The sequence below is a fragment of the Neoarius graeffei genome, chromosome 2 (genome assembly GCF_027579695.1).
Source record: "Neoarius graeffei isolate fNeoGra1 chromosome 2, fNeoGra1.pri, whole genome shotgun sequence".
Lineage (NCBI taxonomy): Eukaryota > Metazoa > Chordata > Actinopteri > Siluriformes > Ariidae > Neoarius > Neoarius graeffei.
The window spans coordinates 108,016,711-108,040,791 of NC_083570.1; the positions used below are offsets into that span (position 1 = coordinate 108,016,711).

A 24,081-nucleotide genomic window follows, 5' to 3' on the forward strand; every position below is an offset into this window, starting at 1 on the left:
AGGACAGTGTAAAGTAGCGAGTGAAGGACAGTATAAAGTAGCGGGTGAAGGACAGTGTAAATTAGTGAGTGAAGGACAGTGTAAAGTAGCAAGCGAAGTGGCGAGTGAAGGACAGTGTAAAGTAGTGGGTGAAGGACCATGTAAATTAGCGAGTGAAGAAGTGAGTGAAGGACAGTGTAAAGTAGCGGGTGAAGGGCAGTGTAAATTAGCAAGCAAAGTGGCGGGTGAAGGACTGTAAATTAGCGAGTGAAGTAGTGAGTGAAGGACAGTGTAAAGTAGCGGGTGAAGGACAGTGTAAAGTAGCATGTGAAGGAGTGAGTGAAGTAGCGGATGAAGGACAGTGTAAATTAGTGAATGAAGTAGCGGGTAAAGGACAGTGTAAAGTAGCGGGTGAAGGACAGTGTAAAGTAGCGGGTGAAGGTGTGGGTGAAGGACAGTGTAAAGTAGCAAGCGAAGTGGCGAGTGAAGGACAGTGTAAATTAGTGAATGAAGTAGTGGGTGAAGGACAGTGTAAGGTAGCGGGTGAAGGACAGTGTAAATTAGCGAGTGAAGGACAGTGTAAAGTAGCGGGTGAAGGACAGTGTAAATTAGTGAGTGAAGGACAGTGTAAATTAGTGGGTGAAGGACAGTGTAAAGTAGCATGTGAAGTAGCGGATGAAGGACAGTGTAAATTAGTGAATGAAGTAGCGGATGAAGGACAGTGTAAAGTAGCAGGTGAAGGTGTGGGTGAAGGACAGTGTAAATTAGTGAATGAAGTAGCGGATGAAGGACAGTGTAAATTAGTGAATGAAGTAGCGGATGAAGGACAGTGTAAAGTAGCAGGTGAAGGTGTGGGTGAAGGACAGTGTAAATTAGTGAATGAAGTAGCGGATGAAGGACAGTGTGAAGTAGCGGATGAAAGACAGTGTAAATTAGTGAATGAAGTAGCGGATGAAGGACAGTGTAAAGTAGCAGGTGAAGGTGTGGGTGAAGGACAGTGTAAATTAGTGAATGAAGTAGCGGATGAAGGACAGTGTAAAGTAGCGGGTGAAGGTGTGGGTGAAGGACAGTGTAAATTAGTGAATGAAGTAGCGGATGAAGGACAGTGTAAAGTAGCAGGTGAAGGTGTGGGTGAAGGACAGTGTAAATTAGTGAATGAAGTAGCGGATGAAGGACAGTGTAAAGTAGCAGGTGAAGGTGTGGGTGACGGACAGTGTAAATTAGTGAATGAAGTAGCGGATGAAGGACAGTGTAAAGTAGCGGGTGAAGATGTGGGTGACGGACAGTGTAAAGTAGCGGGTGAAGGTGTGGGTGACGGACAGTGTAAATTAGTGAATGAAGTAGCGGATGAAGGACAGTGTAAAGTAGCGGGTGAAGGTGTGGGTGACGGACAGTGTAAATTAGTGAATGAAGTAGCGGATGAAGGACAGTGTAAATTAGTGAATGAAGTAGCGGATGAAGGACAGTGTAAAGTAGCAGGTGAAGGTGTGGGTGAAGGACAGTGTAAATTAGTGAATGAAGTAGCGGATGAAGGACAGTGTAAAGTAGCAGGTGAAGGTGTGGGTGAAGGACAGTGTAAATTAGTGAATGAAGTAGCGGATGAAAGACAGTGTAAAGTAGCGGGTGAAGGTGTGGGTGAAGGACAGTGTAAATTAGTGAATGAAGTAGTGGATGAAGGACAGTGTAAAGTAGCAGGTGAAGGTGTGGGTGAAGGACAGTGTAAATTAGTGAATGAAGTAGCGGATGAAGGACAGTGTAAAGTAGCAGGTGAAGGTGTGGGTGAAGGACAGTGTAAATTAGTGAATGAAGTAGCGGATGAAGGACAGTGTAAAGTAGCAGGTGAAGGTGTGGGTGAAGGACAGTGTAAATTAGTGAATGAAGTAGCGGATGAAGGACAGTGTAAAGTAGCATGTGAAGTAGCGGATGAAAGACAGTGTAAATTAGTGAATGAAGTAGCGGATGAAGGACAGTGTAAAGTAGCAGGTGAAGGTGTGGGTGAAGGACAGTGTAAATTAGTGAATGAAGTAGCGGATGAAGGACAGTGTAAAGTAGCAGGTGAAGGTGTGGGTGAAGGACAGTGTAAATTAGTGAATGAAGTAGCGGATGAAGGACAGTGTAAAGTAGCAGGTGAAGGTGTGGGTGAAGGACAGTGTAAATTAGTGAATGAAGTAGCGGATGAAGGACAGTGTAAAGTAGCAGGTGAAGGTGTGGGTGAAGGACAGTGTAAATTAGTGAATGAAGTAGCGGATGAAGGACAGTGTAAAGTAGCATGTGAAGTAGCGGATGAAGGACAGTGTAAATTAGTGAATGAAGTAGCGGATGAAGGACAGTGTAAAGTAGCAGGTGAAGGTGTGGGTGAAGGACAGTGTAAATTAGTGAATGAAGTAGCGGATGAAAGACAGTGTAAAGTAGCGGGTGAAGGTGTGGGTGAAGGACAGTGTAAATTAGTGAATGAAGTAGCGGATGAAGGACAGTGTAAAGTAGCAGGTGAAGGTGTGGGTGAAGGACAGTGTAAATTAGTGAATGAAGTAGCGGATGAAGGACAGTGTAAAGTAGCAGGTGAAGGTGTGGGTGAAGGACAGTGTAAATTAGTGAATGAAGTAGCGGATGAAGGACAGTGTAAAGTAGCAGGTGAAGGTGTGGGTGAAGGACAGTGTAAATTAGTGAATGAAGTAGCGGATGAAGGACAGTGTAAAGTAGCAGGTGAAGGTGTGGGTGAAGGACAGTGTAAATTAGTGAATGAAGTAGCGGATGAAGGACAGTGTAAAGTAGCGGGTGAAGGTGTGGGTGAAGGACAGTGTAAATTAGTGAATGAAGTAGCGGATGAAGGACAGTGTAAAGTAGCAGGTGAAGGTGTGGGTGAAGGACAGTGTAAATTAGTGAATGAAGTAGCGGATGAAGGACAGTGTAAAGTAGCAGGTGAAGGTGTGGGTGAAGGACAGTGTAAATTAGTGAATGAAGTAGCGGATGAAAGACAGTGTAAAGTAGCGGGTGAAGGTGTGGATGAAGGACAGTGTAAATTAGTGAATGAAGTAGCGGATGAAGGACAGTGTAAAGTAGCAGGTGAAGGTGTGGGTGAAGGACAGTGTAAATTAGTGAATGAAGTAGCGGATGAAGGACAGTGTAAAGTAGCAGGTGAAGGTGTGGGTGAAGGACAGTGTAAATTAGTGAATGAAGTAGCGGATGAAGGACAGTGTAAAGTAGCGGGTGAAGGTGTGGGTGAAGGACAGTGTAAATTAGTGAATGAAGTAGCGGATGAAGGACAGTGTAAAGTAGCGGGTGAAGGTGTGGGTGAAGGACAGTGTAAATTAGTGAATGAAGTAGCGGATGAAGGACAGTGTAAAGTAGCGGGTGAAGGTGTGGGTGAAGGACAGTGTAAATTAGTGAATGAAGTAGCGGATGAAAGACAGTGTAAAGTAGCAGGTGAAGGTGTGGGTGAAGGACAGTGTAAATTAGTGAATGAAGTAGCGGATGAAGGACAGTGTAAAGTAGCGGGTGAAGGTGTGGGTGACGGACAGTGTAAATTAGTGAATGAAGTAGCGGATGAAGGACAGTGTAAAGTAGCGGGTGAAGGTGTGGGTGACGGACAGTGTAAAGTAGCGGGTGAAGGTGTGGGTGACGGACAGTGTAAATTAGTGAATGAAGTAGCGGATGAAGGACAGTGTAAAGTAGCGGGTGAAGGTGTGGGTGACGGACAGTGTAAAGTAGCAAGCGAAGTGGGGAATGAAGGCGTGTGTGTAAAGGGGCGAGTGTCAAAGGCCGAGTGAAGTCATACGAGTTATTTATTGTCACATTTGTAAATCCATATTCAATTAAATGTCATTTAATGGATTTACACTTCTGCTGTATTTATTCTTCTGGACAGTGTGAAAGCTATATTCTCCAACATTATCCATGGAATACACTAGAAATGTGACTTTTCAGCCTTCAAAAGCTTTTCCACGTGTTAATCCCATGAGGAAACCCACAAACCCACTTCTACACTGTTGAAGGTTTACTACAACCCAACATGAATCAGAGGTTTTCTTTGTTACCAGGAAGTCCTGTACCATGTGGGACTCGTATATTTCATGTATTTATAGCAGGATTTACTCAGGGTTACAGCGTGTGGGTTCCGAGCAGAGTGTTTCCCCCTCAGCGAGATGAATCACTGTCCCTCAGAGATGCTCAGTCACGGCACGTTTCGCTCAGAAAGGTCAGCCACGCTGCCTCTTGCTCATCCGTACACCCTTTCCGCTCAGTAAGCGCTTTGTTGGCTAATTAATAAACAGGAAGTTAATCCTGTCATGTTCAGGTTGACGTTAGCAAGCTAAGAGACTAACTTGATGTCTGTCTAATTGATTTGATTAAGTGGTGTTAATGGTGAACGAGGCTGGAGGTGAAAATGTTCAGGACTGAGCATGTGTCAAGTTCAACAGTGAAAGCTTTTCTTGTACATCACGTTACAATATTCCCAAGGATGGTGTTTATCAAACAATATTCTTTATTCGTTAGTTCCAACTTGAAGAAATGGACTGAACTTTACATTTATGTTGTTAAAGTCAACTTTCTTCTTTTTTATTTTTTTTATTTTTTTATAAATACCCTGAGAGAGAGAGAGAGATGTGCCACTCTATCAGCCACGCCTCCTGGATCCTGAAACATATCGTAGGACTGTAGCGATTTTTAAGATCAAGTCAGAATTTGTTTTGCTGTTGGAGATTGGAACTGGAAAAAGTGTTCATGAACATTGGTTTTTACACCGTAGCATCAAATCAGACACCTTTCTAAACCAACAAAAGACGTCTGAGGTTAATTTTGGTGAAGTAGCTAAGCATCATCTCAATGAAGTTGGCTTGCTAACCAGGAATTTAACAGTTGCTAGTTAGATAACATGACTTTGCTTAATATTTCTTTAACAAACATAAATATACATCAAGAAGCTAGCTAGCTAAATCTAAAGTCGCGTTCTGACAGAGTGAAGGAGTTGTCTGTAAAGCCTCGGTCGCAACCGGCCGTACGTGCTCCTACGGCCGGTCTACGTGCAAAGAAACGCACGGAGGGCGCGCGTGTGACGTGTTGATTTTCGAGCCGTAGACTGGCCGCAGAGGTTCTTTGTCATGTCAAACAAACTCTACGGGCGCTTACGTTTTTTCAGGTTGCAAGACAAACTTACGGCCAACATGCGTCTTTCTCCATGAACAAAAAAAACCGCAGCGATTTGGGAAACGCCAAAAATCGCACGGCCAAAAAATCGTACGTCCGGTTGTGACCTAGGCTTAATACCCTTTTTTGACCAATAGGGAACAGGTTCTATTGTTCGCGCACTAAATTTTGAACCATTCGGAGCATTTTGAGCAAAAATAAAATTGGTTCGGAACCAAAATATAGCTGGTTTTTCCAGCACGAGCCATGATGCCATCAGTGGGCGTTGTCGTTAGTTTGGAGAGGAAGCGGTGCACAGCAGTGAAGAACACAGTGGAAAAGGGGACATCTTCAGAAAAAAAAATGGACCAAAAACTTGGAGGTAATCAGTGCAATCCACCAGCTTATGACGGTTTACTCCTGTTGTGAATTGTGCCACGCCCTCTGATTACAATGGTTCCGTTCAAAACTGGTGAAAACCTGGGTCAGTTCGCTAGCTGGAACCAAAGTTCAAAGAATTCTGAACGGAACCAGTTCAAGAACCTGTTCCCTGTTGGTCGTAAAGGGGTATGACGGACATGTTTAGCTAGCTGACTTTGTTTAGCTAACAAATGAATTTGCGGACGTCTCTTTCAGCAGAGACTGCGAGTTGGCCTCGTGGCTAGCGTGTCTATGTCTCGACCGGGAGATCGCGAGTTCTACTCGTGGTCGGGTCATGCCAAAGACCGTCATAAAAATGGTACCTACTACCGTTTGGCAAGACGTGCTGCAATACAGATATGAGTAGGGGAGTCAAACTCTGGCGGTTACCAGAGGATCCCCCCACTGTAACCCTAGCTGTATAGGCGAAAGGCCAAGGCCGACGGAAACGGAGATCGGCGCTGCACCCATACGCCTTAAAGAGTTGGTTAGTACTGGGACAGGAGACTGCCTGGGAAGACCAGATCCTGGCGTGAGAGGGACTTTGGCTTGACTTTCAGCAGAACTTCAATGTTGTAACAGTAAAACATTTTCACAAACAAGTTATAATCATGAAGTAACCATGTATACCTTCAGATTCTCTGAGAGAAACGTGTACAAAAATGTATTTTGGCCCAAAATAGTGCTTTTATAATTTCTTCATATTGTTTGAGCTGTTTTGAGCTTTTAATTGAAAATAGAAAGGATTAGGTTCGAAAAATCTGATGCTGTACATCGATTAAAGACAGGATTGAGGTGTATCTAAGGAATCAATGATTTTTCTTTTTTTTTTGGAGTAAAGCGCCAAGTGTTGAACCTGGAACACTGAGCTCTGATATTATACTCCCTTTTGACCATGAATTGAGCGTCACGTGGCACCATGGCAGCGTATTTCCCTCCATATAAGGGCAGATATTTTTCTGTTTGGTTTCCATGGTGACGCACCGTTTGTATTTCCACAGGGCGTGCTGTCGAACCTGTCATCCATCACGGATCTGGGCGGCTTTGATCCCGTGTGGCTCTTCATTGTAGTCGGAGGGGTGATGTTCATCCTCGGCTTCGCCGGCTGCATCGGCGCTCTGAGAGAAAACACCTTCCTGCTCAAATTTGTGAGTTTTCCTGCTGCGCTGCCCATCTGTGTTTGTGTGCGCGTGTGTGTGTTTCCTGCAGATGTTTGGCTTGGTTTCCTCTTCCTCAATCGTTTCAAGGTTTATTCAGTCCCTCATGGAAATAAGGATGGAATTAATTAGTCGTTTGACTGGAGCAAATCCACAAAGTCAAAGCAAATATTTTTCTGACTCGGAGCGCCACATGTTCGAAACGTTCAGCTTGAGAATTGGTCATGTTTATGAAGAAGAGGGAAAAATTTGTCAATTTTGAAAAAAAAAAAGGTATTTTTAAGTAATAGATTTTCTCCCGGATTTAATTTTGGCCAATTCCGACAGCTCCTCATCAAGGACGGTGAAGGCGAACACATGCTTCCTGCGAAATTACGTGGAGCCGCCAGGTGTATTGATGTATCGTTTCAAACTGCTGCAGTGTAACACACTAGGAGGAAAGCGCGATCTGCCCTCTTCCTCATACATGAGCTCACAGATGGCCAGGATTGGCTTGTATGGATGTGATTAACAGGAGTGAGAGATGATACCTCCTACACAGAGAGCTGTCTCGGACTTTGGGCCAAAATTCGAATTCGTGATCTCCAGATGAAGGGCGAATGCGTGAATCAGGAGCCGGAAAAATTAGTTTTTCGAGAAATTACTTTTTTTTTTTTTTTTCCCCTTCCCTGACACCTTGAGCATCAGCTGATATCGAAACTTGTACAGTATTTTTAATATATATATATATATATATATATATATATATATATATATATATATATATATATATATATGTGTTATTTACCAGCTGGGAGGTCTGTATCGTGACCGAGGTCTTGAAAGTACTGAGCGAGGCCCTCTGGGCCGAGGTCCGTATTCAAGGCCGAGGTCACGGTATTTCACCATATGGACCGACCTTAAGCTGGTAAATAATATTTATTTTTTTCTTTACCAAATTCTAACAGAAAACGAGAGCGCCCGAAAGGGAAAACCGAGCCGCCATTTTGAATCCTCATTCACGGCTGTAATGCAAATGGCTTCCTCCTCGGTATACAAGTGCACTTCCATGGCAGGAAAAAACTACATTTTGCCGCCTATGTAGTCCCCTATTTATACAAATAGGAGTCATTCAGGATTCAGCCATGTTTTTGCTCGGCGTTAGCAACAGTTCGAGGTTTTTAGCTTTCTCCCGAAATGTTTTATGCCTCCGCTACCGTTCGAACCAGTGTGTGTGTGTGTGTGTATATATGTGTGTGTGTGTGTGTATATATATGTATGTGTGTGTATGTATGTGTGTGTGTGTGTGTATATATATATATATATATATATATATATATATATATATATATATATATATACACGTGTGTGTATATATACACACACACACACGTTTTGTGTGTGTGTATATATATATATATATATATATATATATATATATATATATATATATATATATAAGTGCTGTCAAGCGATTAAAATATTTAATCGCGATTAATGTCGCGACTGTCATAGTTAACTCGCGATTAATCGCAATTTAATCACACATTTTTGTCACATGAAAAACCATTGTAATTCTCTAATCAGCATAAAAAAGTGAATGGGCTTGCTTTGTACCAATGTTTATTTTATTTTTTTTATTGCAGAGCATAACACGTCTTGTCACAGCCACTGACATCCATAACTTCCATATTAGATGAGAAAACCAAGGGATGAACAATAAAGTGCATATCACTGTGAAAATAAAAAATGTTTTATTTTACTCTTCATTAGTTTCTTTTGAAGAGAAGTATTTGCCATAAAAGAAGAAAAAAAACAGATAAAAATAAAAACATTCATCATACGTTCAAAAACGTTCATCATAGTGTGGCGCTGTATTCTCTAATTCTCACTGCTTATAACTCTACACCCCCCCGGTGGAGATGAGCTGGGAAACTGAAGACTGAAGGAACAGTATTGAAAAGTATTTTTTCAGTCTCACCTGTGAAAGGTAATCCCATGTGATCTCGTTTGGACGGTAAACCTGTTGGTACAGTTAAACGCAGCACATGAATGAGGCATCTTTATTCTCGGCTACTGTCTAGACTTTGCCCCATCCAATATGGCGGCGAGGATGACGTATGATTCTACGCAGAATGCGACGTCTATGTTTATATGTCTATGCCTTTCTCCATCACTCACACGTACTCTTATTGAAGCAGCGCGCAACAAGCCTCAACAGGAACTACGGGTGACTCGCAGGGCCAAATTAGAATTTGCGTTAACGGCACTGTTTTTTTTAATCGCGATAAATTGAGATCGCGTTAACTTTGACAGCCCTACTTGAAACATTTGTCATTATTGTGAATTTGATCTGGTGTTCTACGACCGCATAATGGGTGCGATGTAGGTCTTAATTCTCATTTAAGTGGTCTTAAAAAGGTCTTAAATTTATGGTGGTCAAACCTGGGGAAACCCTGGAGGCCCGTTTTGGACCATGTGATCCTCATACAGAATATTATGGCAGTTTTCTAAAAATTAAGCATTTTTTTTTTTTTATCTTTGCTTTGTTATATCTGAAGAACGGATAAACACGTTTTAATTCTGTAAAAAGTACGTTCTGCATTCAATTCTGAACTCAATGAGAGCAGGTTCAAGCAATTTGGACTGAATTTTAACCTGATACGCTGACTGTAAACTGAGTGTCTTTGAAAAATGAATTTTCCATGTCTGCACCAGATTGTGAGTCTATGCGGCTGACAAGCATTTGATTCCGATGAACAGACGGATGCGTCATGAACATCAGCCTATATTTAGATTTTATTTTGTTTATTTTATTTTTTTGCTCTCCTGCAGTTCTCGGTGTTCTTAGGGCTGATCTTCTTCCTGGAGCTCACTGCTGGAATCCTGGCCTTCGTCTTCAAAGACTGGATCAAAGACCAGCTGAACTTCTTCATCTACAACAACGTCAAAGCGTACCGAGACGACATCGACCTGCAGAACCTCATCGATTTCGCCCAGGAGTATGTAAGTTCTCGGTCTTTTATTTTACTCGTGGTTTAACAACGTGTACAGGATGTGTAACACAGGTGACGGAAAACAAAAGGAATATTAATTGTTGTTCGCTGAAAATAATCCAGACCCTGTGGTGATGTCACACGGTGACTCAGGGTGAATCAGACGAGTCTGGTGTATACTGCAGGTTTCACATTTCCATGAAAAAGCAGCAGTGACGTGGGCGGCATCGTTCACACACACACTCACTGTGAAGATTTAGACGCGCATCAGAGCCAGGTTTCCAAGTCGATCTGTAAAATATTTAGGATTTCAAGCATGGTGAAGTTAGACACACACACGCACACTTCTGTCTCTCTTAAATAGTTTCTGCTCTCGTCATGAACTGCGTTTCAAATCAAAAACTCTGAACTTGCACTCAAGTGTTTAATAATCGAGAAAATCCAGAAGACTGCTCTACAAAATCCAGACCTTTCTAGGAGATTACGATGTGTAATACTTGTGGTGTTACTCAGTAACAAATGAAGAAGGGGTTTGGGAACCTCTGGTCGAACTCATCACCTGGAGTTCATTTGTACAGTGGTGCTTGAAAGTTTGTGAACCCTTTAGAGTTTTCTATATTTCTGTATAAATATGACCTAAAACAACATCAGGTTTTCACACAAGTCCTAAAAGTAGATAAAGAGAACCCAGTTAAACAAATGAGACAAAAATATTATACTTGGTCATTTATTTATTGAGGAAAATGATCCAATATTACGTATCTGTGAGTGGCAAAAGTATGTGAACCTTCAATAACTGCAACTAAACATTTCCGGTAACTGTTGATCAGTCCTGCACACCGGCTTGGAGGAATTTTAGCCCATTCCTCCGTACAGAACAGCTTCAACTCTGGGATGTTGGTGGGTTTCCTCACATGAACTGCTCTCTTCAGGTCCTTCCACAACATTTCGATTGGATTAAGGTCAGGACTTTGACTTGGCCATTCCAAAACATGAACTTTATTCTTCTTTAACCATTCTTTGGTAGAACGACGTGTGCGCTTAGGGTCGTTGTCTTGCTGCATGACCCAGCTTCTCTTGAGATTCAGTTCATGGACAGATGTCCTGACATTTTCCTTTAGAATTCGCTGGTATAATTCAGAATTCATTGTTCCATCAATGATGGCAAGCCGTCCTGGGCCAGATGCAGCAAAACAGGCCCAAACCATGATACTACCACCACCATGTTTCACAGATGGGATGAGGTTCTTATCCTGGAATGCAGCGTTTTCCTTTCTCCAAACATAATGCTTCTCATTTAAACCAAAAAGTTCTATTTTGGTCTCATCCATCCACAAAACATTTTCCCAATAGCCTTCTGGCTTGTCCACATGATCTTTAGCAAACTGCAGACGAGCAGCAATGTTCTTTTTGGAGAGCATTGGCTTTCCCCTTGCAACCCTGCCATGCACACCATTGTTGTTCAGTGTTCTCCTGATGGTGGACTCATGAACATTAACATGAGCCAATGTGAGAGAGGCCTTCAGTTGCTTAGAAGTTACCCTGGGGTCCTTTGTGGCCTTGCTGACTATTACACGCCTTGCTCTTGGAGTGATCTTTGTTTGTTACCCTCCCCAAGAGTGGTCGACCATGGTCTTGAATTTCCTCCATTTGTACACAATCTGTCTGACTGTAGATTGGTGGAGTCCAAACTCTTTAGAGATGGTTTTGTAACCTTTTCCAGCCTGATGAGCATCAACAACGCTTTTTCTGAGGTCCTCAGAAATCTCCTTTGTTCGTGCCATGGTACACTTCTACAAACATGCGTTGTGAAGATCAGACTTTGATAGATCCCTGTTCTTTAAATAAAACAGGGTGCCCACTCACACCTGATTGTCATCCCATTGATTGAAAACACCTGACTCTAATTTCACCTTCAAATTAACTGCTAATCCTAAAGGTTCACATACTTTTGCCACTCACAGATATGTAATATTGGATCATTTTCCTCAATAAATAAATGACCAAGTATAATATTTTTTGTCTCATTTGTTTAACTGGGTTCTCTTTATCTACTTTTAGAACTTGTGTGAAAATCTGATGATGTTTTAGGTCATATTTATACAGAAATATAGAAAATTCTAAAGGGTTCACAAACTTTCAAGCACCACTGTGTGTTCATCTGTAAGATTTTGGCTCAAAATTAAACCGTTATCATTTGGGGCTTTAATATCATATAGAAGATTATTGGCATATATTTATTTATTAATAAAACACTTTAGAATGTACATTTATCAGTTCTTGGAAAATAATCAACAACGTGGTTGTGTGATTTAAGCAGAGTTACTCTTACTGAAATGCAGTTGATTTGATTTTCTCTAACAACACGTCCCGAAGCGTTTTACAGTGGAACGCCGTTATAATACGGATCGCTATTACACAAACATTGTAACTGTTATCCGAGATGTCCACAAGTGCCAGCGACCGGCGGTCTTCTCCGCCTACACAGATGGTCTGCGCCGGCTACTTGATCGCAGGAAAAAAGCAACCAAAAACCTTGTCTTTCAATGTTCAAGCAATTTATATCGTCTCTGCTGCCCATAATTTGCTGCAAATCCATTTATTCCATCACGAAATTGTCTTCGGTTTGGGTCTAGCATGATCGGAAGCGACGCCATATTGGATTGATTCTCGCACTCTGATTGGCTGAGTCAATCCATGTGCCCATGCTACAGCAGACAGTTTTACTCGGTTTTCACGAAATGCCACTGAAAATGAAAATAAAAGCTTCCGTGGGCCAAATATAGACGATATGAAGTCTGTTTTTTGCAGGTTTGTACATATAAATCGTAATTAATATTTTCATATCTAAGCATGGTTATTTTCATATCCAGAAGCGACCCAGAGTGCCGAAGTTCCCATAGAGATGTCTGGTCCCTTCGCTGAGGCTTCATATTTATACAACCCCGATTCCAAAAAAGTTGGGACAAAGTACAAATTGTAAATGAAAACGGAACGCAATAATTTACAAATCTCAAAAACTGATATTGTATTCACAATAGAACATAGACAACATATCAAATGACGAAAGTGAGACATTTTGAAATTTCATGCCAAATATTGGCTCATTTGAAATTTCATGACAGCAACACATCTCAAAAAAGTTGGGACAGGGGCAATAAGAGGCTGGAAAAGTTAAAGGTACAAAAAAGGAACAGCTGGAGGACCAAATTGCAACTCATTAGGTCAATTGGCAATAGGTCATTAACATGACTGGGTATAAAAAGAGCATCTTGGAGTGGCAGCGGCTCTCAGAAGTAAAGATGGGAAGAGGATCACCAATCCCCCTAATTCTGCGCCCACAAATAGTGGAGCAATATCAGAAAGGAGTTCGACAGTGTAAAATTGCAAAGAGTTTGAACATATCATCATCTCCAGTGCATAATATCATCAAAAGATTCAGAGAATCTGGAAGAATCTCTGTGCGTAAGGGTCAAGGCCGGAAAACCATACTGGGTGCCCGTGATCTTCGGGCCCTTAGACGGCACTGCATCACATACAGGCATGCTTCTGTATTGGAAATCACAAAATGGGCTCAGGAATATTTCCAGAGAACATTATCTGTGAACACAATTCACCGTGCCATCCGCCGTTGCCAGCTAAAACTCTATAGTTCAAAGAAGAAGCCGTATCTAAACATGATCCAGAAGCGCAGACGTCTTCTCTGGGCCAAGGCTCATTTAAAATGGACTGTGGCAAAGTGGAAAACTGTTCTGTGGTCAGACGAATCAAAATTTGAAGTTCTTTATGGAAATCAGGGACGCCGTGTCATTCGGACTAAAGAGGAGAAGGACGACCCAAGGTGTTATCAGCGCTCAGTTCAGAAGCCTGCATCTCTGATGGTATGGGGTTGCATTAGTGCGTGTGGCATGGGCAGCTTACACATCTGGAAAGACACCATCAATGCTGAAAGGTATATCCAGGTTCTAGAGCAACATATGCTCCCATCCAGACGACGTCTCTTTCAGGGAAGACCTTGCATTTTCCAACATGACAATGCCAAACCACATACTGCATCAATTACAGCATCATGGCTGCGTAGAAGAAGGGTCCGGGTACTGAACTGGCCAGCCTGCAGTCCAGATCTTTCACCCATAGAAAACGTTTGGCGCATCATAAAACGGAAGATACGACAAAAAAGACCTAAGACAGTTGAGCAACTAGAATCCTACATTAGACAAGAATGGGTTAACATTCCTATCCCTAAACTTGAGCAACTTGTCTCCTCAGTCCCCAGACGTTTACAGACTGTTGTAAAGAGAAAAGGGGATGTCTCACAGTGGGAAACATGGCCTTGTCCCAACTTTTTTGAGATGTGTTGTTGTCATGAAATTTAAAATCACCTAATTTTTCTCTTTAAATGATACGTTTTCTCAGTTTAAACATCTGATATGTCATCTATGTTCTATTCTGAATAAAATATGGAATTTTGAAACTTCCACGTCATTGCATTCCGTTTTTATTTACAATTTGTACTTTGTCCCAACTTTTTTGGAATCGGGGTTGTAAAGTGCAAATATTTATGCTGAAATTAAAGCTGTACAATACACAATAGCACATCAGAAGTGCATTACACGTACACCAGATAAGCTCACCATGTAGTTATGTTACAGAGCCAGGCAGCGTACTGCAGAGGGGAACTGAGAGCCAAGCGCGCACATCTGGAGGGAAATTTCATACGTATTTTGCATTTACTTTCTAGGGAAATGGTTAGTAATTTATTAGCTGAGAATGTGCCAGAAGGCATGTAAATTTCAACATTTTCTCGGGGGGGGGGCAAGACCCCTCTTGCATTAGCGCACCTTTGGCACGCTGCGGTGGCTTCAAGACCCGCAAGCCACGTTTTATTTATTTATAAAAGCCTGCTACTTCAGATTTTCTGGACAACCCTGCCATTGTGGCTCCCAAAATATAAATTTCACTTTACGCAGCTGCATTCGAGAACTCGACAATCTCAGACTCGGAAGAAGTGTTCCCTGAAAATGCATTATGATTTGAATGCAGCGATGCTTCTGCAGCGAACGTCGCGCGTCTACGAAACATGCTTCATTTCATCCGACTACAGGCCTGTATGAGATTTCAATAAACGAAAGGTCCAGACCAAGGAGTAAAGTGTGCTGTGTTGTGTGCTACGGCTGAACTGTGCTTGTTGCACGATAATCATTTGTTCTGTTCTTCGAACACTTCTTGTTTACTCGTTGTCACATGCAGTTAATTATTACACGATTGTCCATGTTCTCACTGCTGTTGTAATTTTAGGATGACTTGTCATGAACTCGGCGGTGCGACTACGCTGGATAGAATTATGCTTACAGTTGTTCAGGCCCGGAGTTGGAGTTTTCATTCTTTGCAGTGCAAACATAGAATGTTGCTCGAGGGGAAAAAAAAAAAGTATTTAAATAGCATGCATAAGCATCCATTGTTCTAATCTGGGACAGGTGCATGGAATCAGTCTTTGAGGTGCAGGGCGAGGGTTCGGAGGGCACAGGGGCGAATGCCCATGGATGTAACAGGCAGCATAATATTTTATTTTTACATATTTATTACATTGACAGTCTATAATTTATAAAAAAAAAAAAGTGTTTCAGCATGATGGAGATGAATATTGTTGTGACTGTGTTTGGGGGTTTCTGTGATGAAACTGATGTTTGAGATGAATGAGATGATAATCGTGTGTGTGTGTGTGTGTGTGTGTGTGTGTGTGTGTGTGTCAGTGGTCATGCTGTGGTGCCCATGGACCAGACGACTGGAACCAGAACATCTACTTCAACTGCACAGACCTGAACCCGAGCCGAGAGCGCTGCGGTGTGCCCTTCTCCTGCTGCGTCAAAGACCCGGCTGTGAGAACCTTCTATACATACACACACTCTACAGGACTGTACATATATTTTACACACACACACACACTCTCTACAGGACTGTACATATATTTTATACACTCTCTCTCTCTCTCTCTCTCTCTCTCTACAGGACTGTACATATATTTTATATATACACACACACACACTACACAACTGCATACATTACTCTCTCTCTCTCTCTCTCTCTCTCCAGGACTACATAAAATCACAACACTCACTCACTCACTCTATACGACTGCATACATCACAACACATTCTCTCTCTCTCTCTCTCTCTCTCTCGGACTACATAAATCACAACACACACACTCCCTCACTCCCTCACTCTATACGACTGCATACATCAACACATTCTCTCTCTCTCTCTCTCTCTCTCTCTCTCTCTCTCTCTGATTACATAAATCACAACACACACACACTACGACTGCATACATCACAACACATTACACTCTCTCCAGGACGACGTAAATCACAACACACACACACACACTCAGTCTATACGACTGCATACATCACAACACATTACACTCTCTCTTCCCCCCCCCCCCCCCCCCCCCCCCAGGACTACATACATCACAACACACACACTGCACAATTGCATACATTACAAACACACACACACACACTCTCTCTCTCTCTCACTCTCTCTCTCTCTCTCTCTCTCTCCAGGACTACATAAATCACACAATAGACACACACACACACACACTATACGACTGCATACATCACAGCACATTCTTTCTCGGATTACATGAATCACAGCACACACACACACACTATACGACTGCATACATCACAACACATTACACTCTCACTCACTCTCTCTGTCTCTCTCTCTCTCCCCCCCTCCCCCCCCAGGACTACAAACATCAACACATTGTCTCTCTCTCTTTCTCGGATTACATAAATCACAACACACACACACACACACTAAGGCTACATCCACACGACAACGGCTACGAGATTTAAAAAAATATATATATCGCGTCCACATGGGCAACGGATCAGTAAAATATCAGGTCCATATGGCAACGCAACGCTTGCTGAAAACGATGCAATACACATGCCACACCTCTAGGTGCGCTGTAAGACGCTCCCATCGGAGACACCAGAACAATAGAAGAAGTAAGGACGCATGCGCATAAACTATTATGCGCGAGACTTCATATTAGCCACAGTCAGAAAAATCTGTTCGTAAAATTACGTTATAATGACCAAATACAATGAAAAGTATTTTTCCAGTCTCACCTGTGAAAGGTAATCCCATGTGATCTCGTTTGGACGGTAAACCTGTTGGTACAGTTAAACGCAGCACATGAATGAGGCATCTTTATTCTCCGCTTTGACCCATCCAATATGGCGGCGAGGATGACGTATGATTCTACGCGGAAGGCGGCGTCTTTAATGGTCCGGAATAAATTGAATGCTACACGTTGATGGATTAATTTGTTCTTCTACGCCCTTTTTGAGGAATGTATTGTAGGACTTAAACCAACACCTGAAGAGGTGAGATCGCTCCTTTTTTTCCCTATTTTTGCTGGCGGGATTGACTCTGCCCTAAGGGCTATTCTCTCTCTCTCACTTTGCACCATTACACAATAAATATTCACAGTGAAAATATTTTGTAAGCGCGTTTCATGAACCAAGTTATAGGATTTGTTGACAACTCGCATCGAGTTCGTTACACTTCTACCCGGCGTGAAGCACATGTGGTTGTGACGTCATCGCAAACAAATCCGTTCTACTCATCCAGACGACTTCGCAACGGCGCCGTTGCCAGATCTTTCCACTCTGGAACCCGTTCTCAAAGGATTTCGTTTTGGGGCACCCAAAACGCCGGTGCCGTGTGGACGCCAGGCCGAAACGATAAACAATTTTATCAGATTGACCTGAATCCGTTGCTGTGTGGACAGGGCCTGAACGAGTGCATACATAACACATTACACTCTCTCTTTTTCTCCCCCCCACCTAGGACTACATACATCACAACACGCACACTGCACAATTGCATACATTACACACACACTCTCTCTCTCTCTCTCTCTCTCTCCCCAGGACTACATAAATCACAACACACTCACATACACTACACAACTGCATACATCACAGCACATTACACACTCTTTCTCCCTCCCCCTCTCTAGGACTACATACATCACAACACATTACATTTCTCTCTCTCTCTCGCTCTTTCCAGGACTACATACATCACAACACATTACAACACACACGCTCTCACTACTTGACTGTACATAAATCATAACACACACACACTATACACGACCGTACATGAACATGCATCAACACACAGCACTTTCTTCCTTCTTTCTATTTTCTTTCATTCTTTCCACATCCACAGGACAGAGGTGTGTGTGTGTGCGCACACGTGTGTTTTATCTGTGCAGTGCTGAGCACTCTCACACGTCTGTGTGTCTTTGATCTGTTTTCCTTCCTGTTGTCTGTATCAGTCTCCCAGTCACAGTGCTGGTGATCTCTCACTGCTCCACTCGTAGGGTTTTAACAGGAAGGAAAGGAGGAACGTTTGTAAAATCCTGTCCTGTGGTCAGAAGGAGGGCTTCAGATTCACTCGTTTACGCCGAACAATCAAGTGTCCTATTGAACCAGCTTGAGAGATGCAGCTGATTTTCGGAAATTGACTTTATTTGAAAGGGAAAACCAGGGACGGAGTCAGGTTGAGGTCCTGTAGGTGCACTGCTGAGGTGGGCGTGTCTGACTCTTGCGTTGTGTTCAGGTTGGAAATGAGACTAATCGAGAATAAATCTGATTTTTATGGATTAGAGCAGCGTTTCTCAACCTTTTTTCAGTCACGGCACCCTTCAGAAGTATGCAAATTCTCAAGGCGCCCCCATATAAAATATACGCAGTCACGCTGACCATACGCTGACCCCGGCAGTGGCGTTGTGACATGGGAAAGGGGGCCATGAGACAAATTTTGATGATGCATGAGGCGGCGATGATCTGCATTAGTGTAACTATCGCTTTTTGGAATTTTAATTCATTTTATTTATTTCAGTGTTAGAATATATAATTTTTTGACGGCACCTCTAACGAAGCCAGACGGCACCCCGGTTGAGAGAGGCTGGATTAGAGATTGTCAGATTATGTAGTAATAATAATAACAGTAGTGTGTTTTGTTATGATGTAAATTAAGTGTGATGATGTACTGTCGAAAGAGGTTGAAAATTGTAATATTGGTGTCGCACCTTTCATGCAGGTGAAAAAAATCTCATAGTGAAACAAAAGGTATATAAAAAAAATCTAATAATAAAAGGCAAGTAAAAATGATGCAGTAAATAACAGCAGTGATGGAAAGAAAAGAAGCTAAATAATATAGTAGTTGTAAAATGAAAAAATATTGATCTTTAAATAGTCAGGAGGCTCAACTCCCTCCCTGTTCTGCCCCTCCTCCCCTCTCTGCCCCCTGCCACAGATCTTCAGTTTCCCCCTCCAACACATACATACATACATACAACCAACCCCGATTCCAAAAAAGTTGGGACAAAGTAGAAATTGTAAATAAAAACGGAATGCAATAATTTACAAATCTCAAAAACTGATATTGTATTCACAATAGAACATAGACAACATATCAAATGACGAAAGTGAGACATTTTGAAATTTCATGCCAAATATTGGCTCATTTGAAACTTCATGACAGCAACGCATCTCAAAAAAGTTGGGACAGGGGCAATAAGAGGCTGGAAAAGTTAAAGGTACAAAAAAGGAACAGCTGGAGGACCAAACTGCAACTCATTAGGTCAATTGGCAATAGGTCATTAACATGACTGGGTATAAAAAGAGCATCTTGGAGTGGCAGCGGCTCTCAGAAGTAAAGATGGGAAGAGGATCACCAATCCCCCTAATTCTGCGCCGACAAATAGTGGAGCAATATCAGAAAGGAGTTCGACAGTGTAAAATTGCAAAGAGTTTGAACAGATCATCATCTACAGTGCAGAATATCATCAAAAGATTCAGAGAATCTGGAAGAATCTCTGTGCGTAAGGGTCAAGGCCGGAAAACCATACTGGGTGCCCGTGATCTTCGGGCCCTTAGACGGCACTGCATCACATACAGGCATGCTTCTGTATTGGAAATCACAAAATGGGCTCAGGAATATTTCCAGAGAACATTATCTGTGAACACAATTCACCGTGCCATCTGCCGTTGCCAGCTAAAACTCTATAGTTCAAAGAAGAAGCCGTATCTAAACATGATCCAGAAGCGCAGACGTCTTCTCTGGGCCAAGGCTCATTTAAAATGGACTGTGGCAAAGTGGAAAACTGTTCTGTGGTCAGACGAATCAAAATGTGAAGTTCTTTATGGAAATCAGGGACGCTGTGTCATTCGGACTAAAGAGGAGAAGGACGACCCGAGTTGTTATCAGCGCTCAGTTCAGAAGCCTGTATCTCTGATGGTGTGGGGTTGCATTAGTGCGTGTGGCATGGGCAGCTTACACATCTGGAAAGACACCATCAATGCTGAAAGGTATATCCAGGTTCTAGAGCAACATATGTTCCCATCCAGATGACGTCTCTTTCAGGGAAGACCTTGCATTTTCCAACATGACAATGCCAAACCACATACTGCATCAATTACAGCATCATGGCTGCGTAGAAGAAGGGTCCGGGTACTGAACTAGCCAGCCTGCAGTCCAGATCTTTCACCCAGAGAAAACATTTGGCGCATCATAAAACGGAAGATACGACAAAAAAGACCTAAGACAGTTGAGCAACTAGAATCCTACATTAGACAAGAATGGGTTAACATTCCTATCCCTAAACTTGAGCAACTTGTCTCCTCAGTCCCCAGACGTTTACAGACTGTTGTAAAGAGAAAAGGGGATGTCTCACAGTGGGAAACATGGCCTTGTCCCAACTTTTTTGAGATGTGTTGCTGTCATGAAATTTAAAATCACCTAATTTTTCTCTTTAAATGATGCATTTTCTCAGTTTAAACATTTGATATGTCATCTATGTTCTATTCTGAATAAAATGTGGAATTTTGAAACTTCCACATCATTGCATTCCGTTTTTATTTACAATTTGTACTTTGTCCCAACTTTTTTGGAATTGGGGTTGTACATACATACATCTCATCGTTCATTAACGCACTGAACTCAGGGACCGCACATCTCACTTTCCCTCGCTCATTTGCACTATTCCGCACTACCTCATCTTAACAGCTGCTAGTTTGTTTATACTGCTTGTTTCATGTTTACCTGCTATACCTCAAGTGCCCTTGACTGTTTGGTTATTTGAACCAATGTGTGTGTGTATTGTGTGTGTGTGTGTGTGTGTATATATATATATATATATATATATATATATATATATATATATATATATATATATGAGTGTTTAGTCTACGTCTAGTTCATATCTAGAGTGTTTATATTGTCTGAGTGTTTAGTCTGTCTTGTTCATCTAGTGTTTATACTGTTTATTGTTTGAGTGTTTAGTCTATATCTAGTTCCTATCTAGAGTGTTTATACTGTTTATATTGTTTGTTTGTTTTTTCAATTATTCTATTTTTACTTTTATTTATTGCATTGCCTGTTTGCACCGTGGGTCAGAGAGGACTGAAATTTCATCTGTGCTGCATGTATAGCATATTTGACAATAAAGTTGACTTGACTTGACTAATAGTAAGTGATTGAGACCGAGAGTGTGTCTCCTCACTTTGCAGACATTAAATGTAACTCTAAACAGATAAAAAGTACGACGTGTCATCTTTAATCAGTACGTTAGCGTAATCGTTGTTGTATAAGAAGAATAAAACACATCAGGACGTGCTGTTTATAGGAAAATAATCAACCTCGAGGTTCTAACTCTAACACCACACCACTATTGATTATTTTCCTACAGCAGCATGACCTCAAGTGTTTTATTCTTAACCTAAATAATCTTCTCAGGACGACTCTGCTTTTCTCTTCTGATCTGATTTTCTCCACAATTCGGAGAAACTTCATATTTGTCGATGTTTTTCTTTTGTTAGTGAACATGCCATCGTGTGTATCAGGAGTGACTGTGTGATTCTCTGCCCTTTCCAGGAAGATGTTCTGAACACTCAGTGCGGATATGACGTGCGGCTTGAAGCAGTAAGTACCACACCCATCATCATCATCATCATCATGTCTCCTGCAAGTTTCCTGTAACCATCATGACTTTAAACACTTCTGAAGTGGTAAATTTAAACCTTGTGTAGAACAGAACATTCAGTGCGTTTACATGCACATAGAGAAAATCGAAGTTCTAAATGCCATGGAAACACCTTAGCTCGGCTGAAATCGAACCGAACTGGATTTCTCGTAATCGAGCTACGCGACCTAGATTATGCGATTGTAGCCGAGCTACTTGGTGCATGTAAACCCTATCGAGCTACGTAGTCGAGCTACTTACTTCAGCACTGCCCCTTCCGGGAGTGACGAGACCACAAGCGGGAAACACAACAGCCTCGGTCGGCATGACAACAGTAGTAGTAGCGAGCAGCAGAAGCAGTCAGGAGGAACAAGGAGACAAAAACAATTGAACTTTTTGTGTTTATTAAGACACAAGTTAAATTGTAAGCCAAAAATGGACTTTAGAAAAATATACAATTGTGCAAAATAAGTTGTCTTACAAAACAGTGGTCTGCGCAGGACAGTTTGTAGCCAACAGGTGGCAATGACATGTGGTGTGAACGTAAAGTGGAAATCACTCCTCTTCTTCATGACGACAACCGGAAGTGTACCAATACGATGGGGCGTGTAGCGCCACCTGTGGCTCGGGTGCACAATGTACCTCACACAATAGCTCGATTTCCTTGTGTGCATGTAGGATTGGATTTCTCTGGCACCCCTGCTGGGACCCTTAGCTCGATTACCGACCGCAGCTCGATTTGGATGTGCATGTAAACGCACTGACTGTTTTACAAGAGCAGGTGTATAGGATTTCATGCACATTTAACAGCAACAGCGTTTTTCAGTCTCAGGGGAAAATCATAGTGTTGTGCTAACGTTAGTTTCGGTGTTCATGTCTGTTATTCAGTGAACATCCTGCAAACACTGGGTCAACATTAGGGCTGCTCGATTATGGAAAAAATAATAATCACGATTATTTCAGTCAATATTGAAATCACGATTATTCAAACGATTTTTTGAAACAATGCATTTATTCTGCATTTCTCTTTAAAAAAAAAAAAAAAACCTCTTTGTTATTGATCATTTACGTTCACCTTTCTTTCAAACTGAAAATAAATATAGTCTAGAAAAACTTAAGTTTGCGATGTATAAAACAAAATAAAAATATTCTTTTGACATAAGACAGAGAAAAACAAATGTACACAGGCTGCATGTCTTTGGCTAAATAATATGCGATGGATGCTGTGAGTGCGTTGTGCCTCTCCGAACTCGTGGCGTTGTAGAGAGTGGCTGAAATGGATGGCTGCGTTGTCTTGCTGGTTGTGGCGGCATCGGCTTTATCTTTTTTGTTTGTTTTTTGTTTCGTCGTGAATAACTTTATGGCTCAGTTTCAGGTGGTTGAAGAGGTTTGTAGTGTTGCCAAGAGGCGCAGATACTACCTTATTGCAAATCTTACACACGATGCGCTTCTGTTCCACGTCGGATTCTTCGAATCCAAAGTGATCCCATATTAGACGTTTTTCGTCCCTTTTTGTCAAACCAACCGATTCTGCCCTCCTTCTGTCATCTTGCGAGCCTACCTCGCGCCAAACATTTCACAATCTCCGCTCCTTTCAGCTGCGTGAGTGGAGAGCCATAGAGACGCACACACTGCTTCCACCGCGTCAGTGTTGTCGGCAAGTCTGCGCATGGGCCCGCGGGAAGGAAATGTATTGTGTGTGCGCGTCCCCGACAAATGGCAAAATCGTTTCAACTCGATTATATGAATTTTGAGATCGTTTGACACAAAAATCGAAATCGTGATCAAAATTCAATTAATTGCACAGCCCTAGTCAACGTTACAGCAGATGAGCCTGGAAACAAAAGTCCCGGTTTGGTTATAACACGAAAGTGTTTGTGCACGTAACCCGTAAACAGCTTTAACCCTCTGGGGTCTGAGGGTATTCTCTGGCACTCTAATGATTTTGCCGTGCTCTGATTTTGTCGTAAATTTCAACAAATCTAAGCAGGATTTTCAAAGTCATATGACTTCTTTTATTCAGCACAAGTTCAGCTACAGTAATATCTCTGTAGTATGTATGTCTTGATTGTACTTTAAAAAAAAATACCAGATAAATGTTGTAAAAAGCAGTTTTAGAACTGTTGTGGGGGGGAACAAAACAAAACATGACCTTACCCATTGTGACGAACTGTTTTGAGGTGATTCTGTTGAGTCTTAGGCCCTGTCCACACGGCAACGGATTCAGGTGACTCCGATACAATTGCTTATCGTTTAGGTCTGGCGTCCACACGGCACCGGCGTTTTGGGTGCCCAAAACGCAATCTTTTTGAGAACGGGTTCCAGAGTGGAAAGATCTGGCAACGTTGCCGTTGTGAAGTCGTCTGGAT

At 42.0% G+C, this 24,081-nt stretch overlaps 1 protein-coding gene across 1 annotated transcript in view; it reads left to right on the forward strand.

The window, feature by feature from the left end:
* The window catches only part of tspan17 (tetraspanin 17), a 116,676-nt gene that overhangs the window by 57,949 nt on the left and 34,646 nt on the right, over positions 1-24,081 (forward strand). Inside the window, exons 3-6 of the mRNA XM_060915357.1 lie at positions 6,525-6,671; positions 9,495-9,665; positions 15,409-15,534; positions 21,625-21,672. Of these exons, the coding sequence (XP_060771340.1) occupies positions 6,525-6,671; positions 9,495-9,665; positions 15,409-15,534; positions 21,625-21,672 (492 nt within the window). The remainder of the gene's footprint in view (positions 1-6,524; positions 6,672-9,494; positions 9,666-15,408; positions 15,535-21,624; positions 21,673-24,081) is intronic.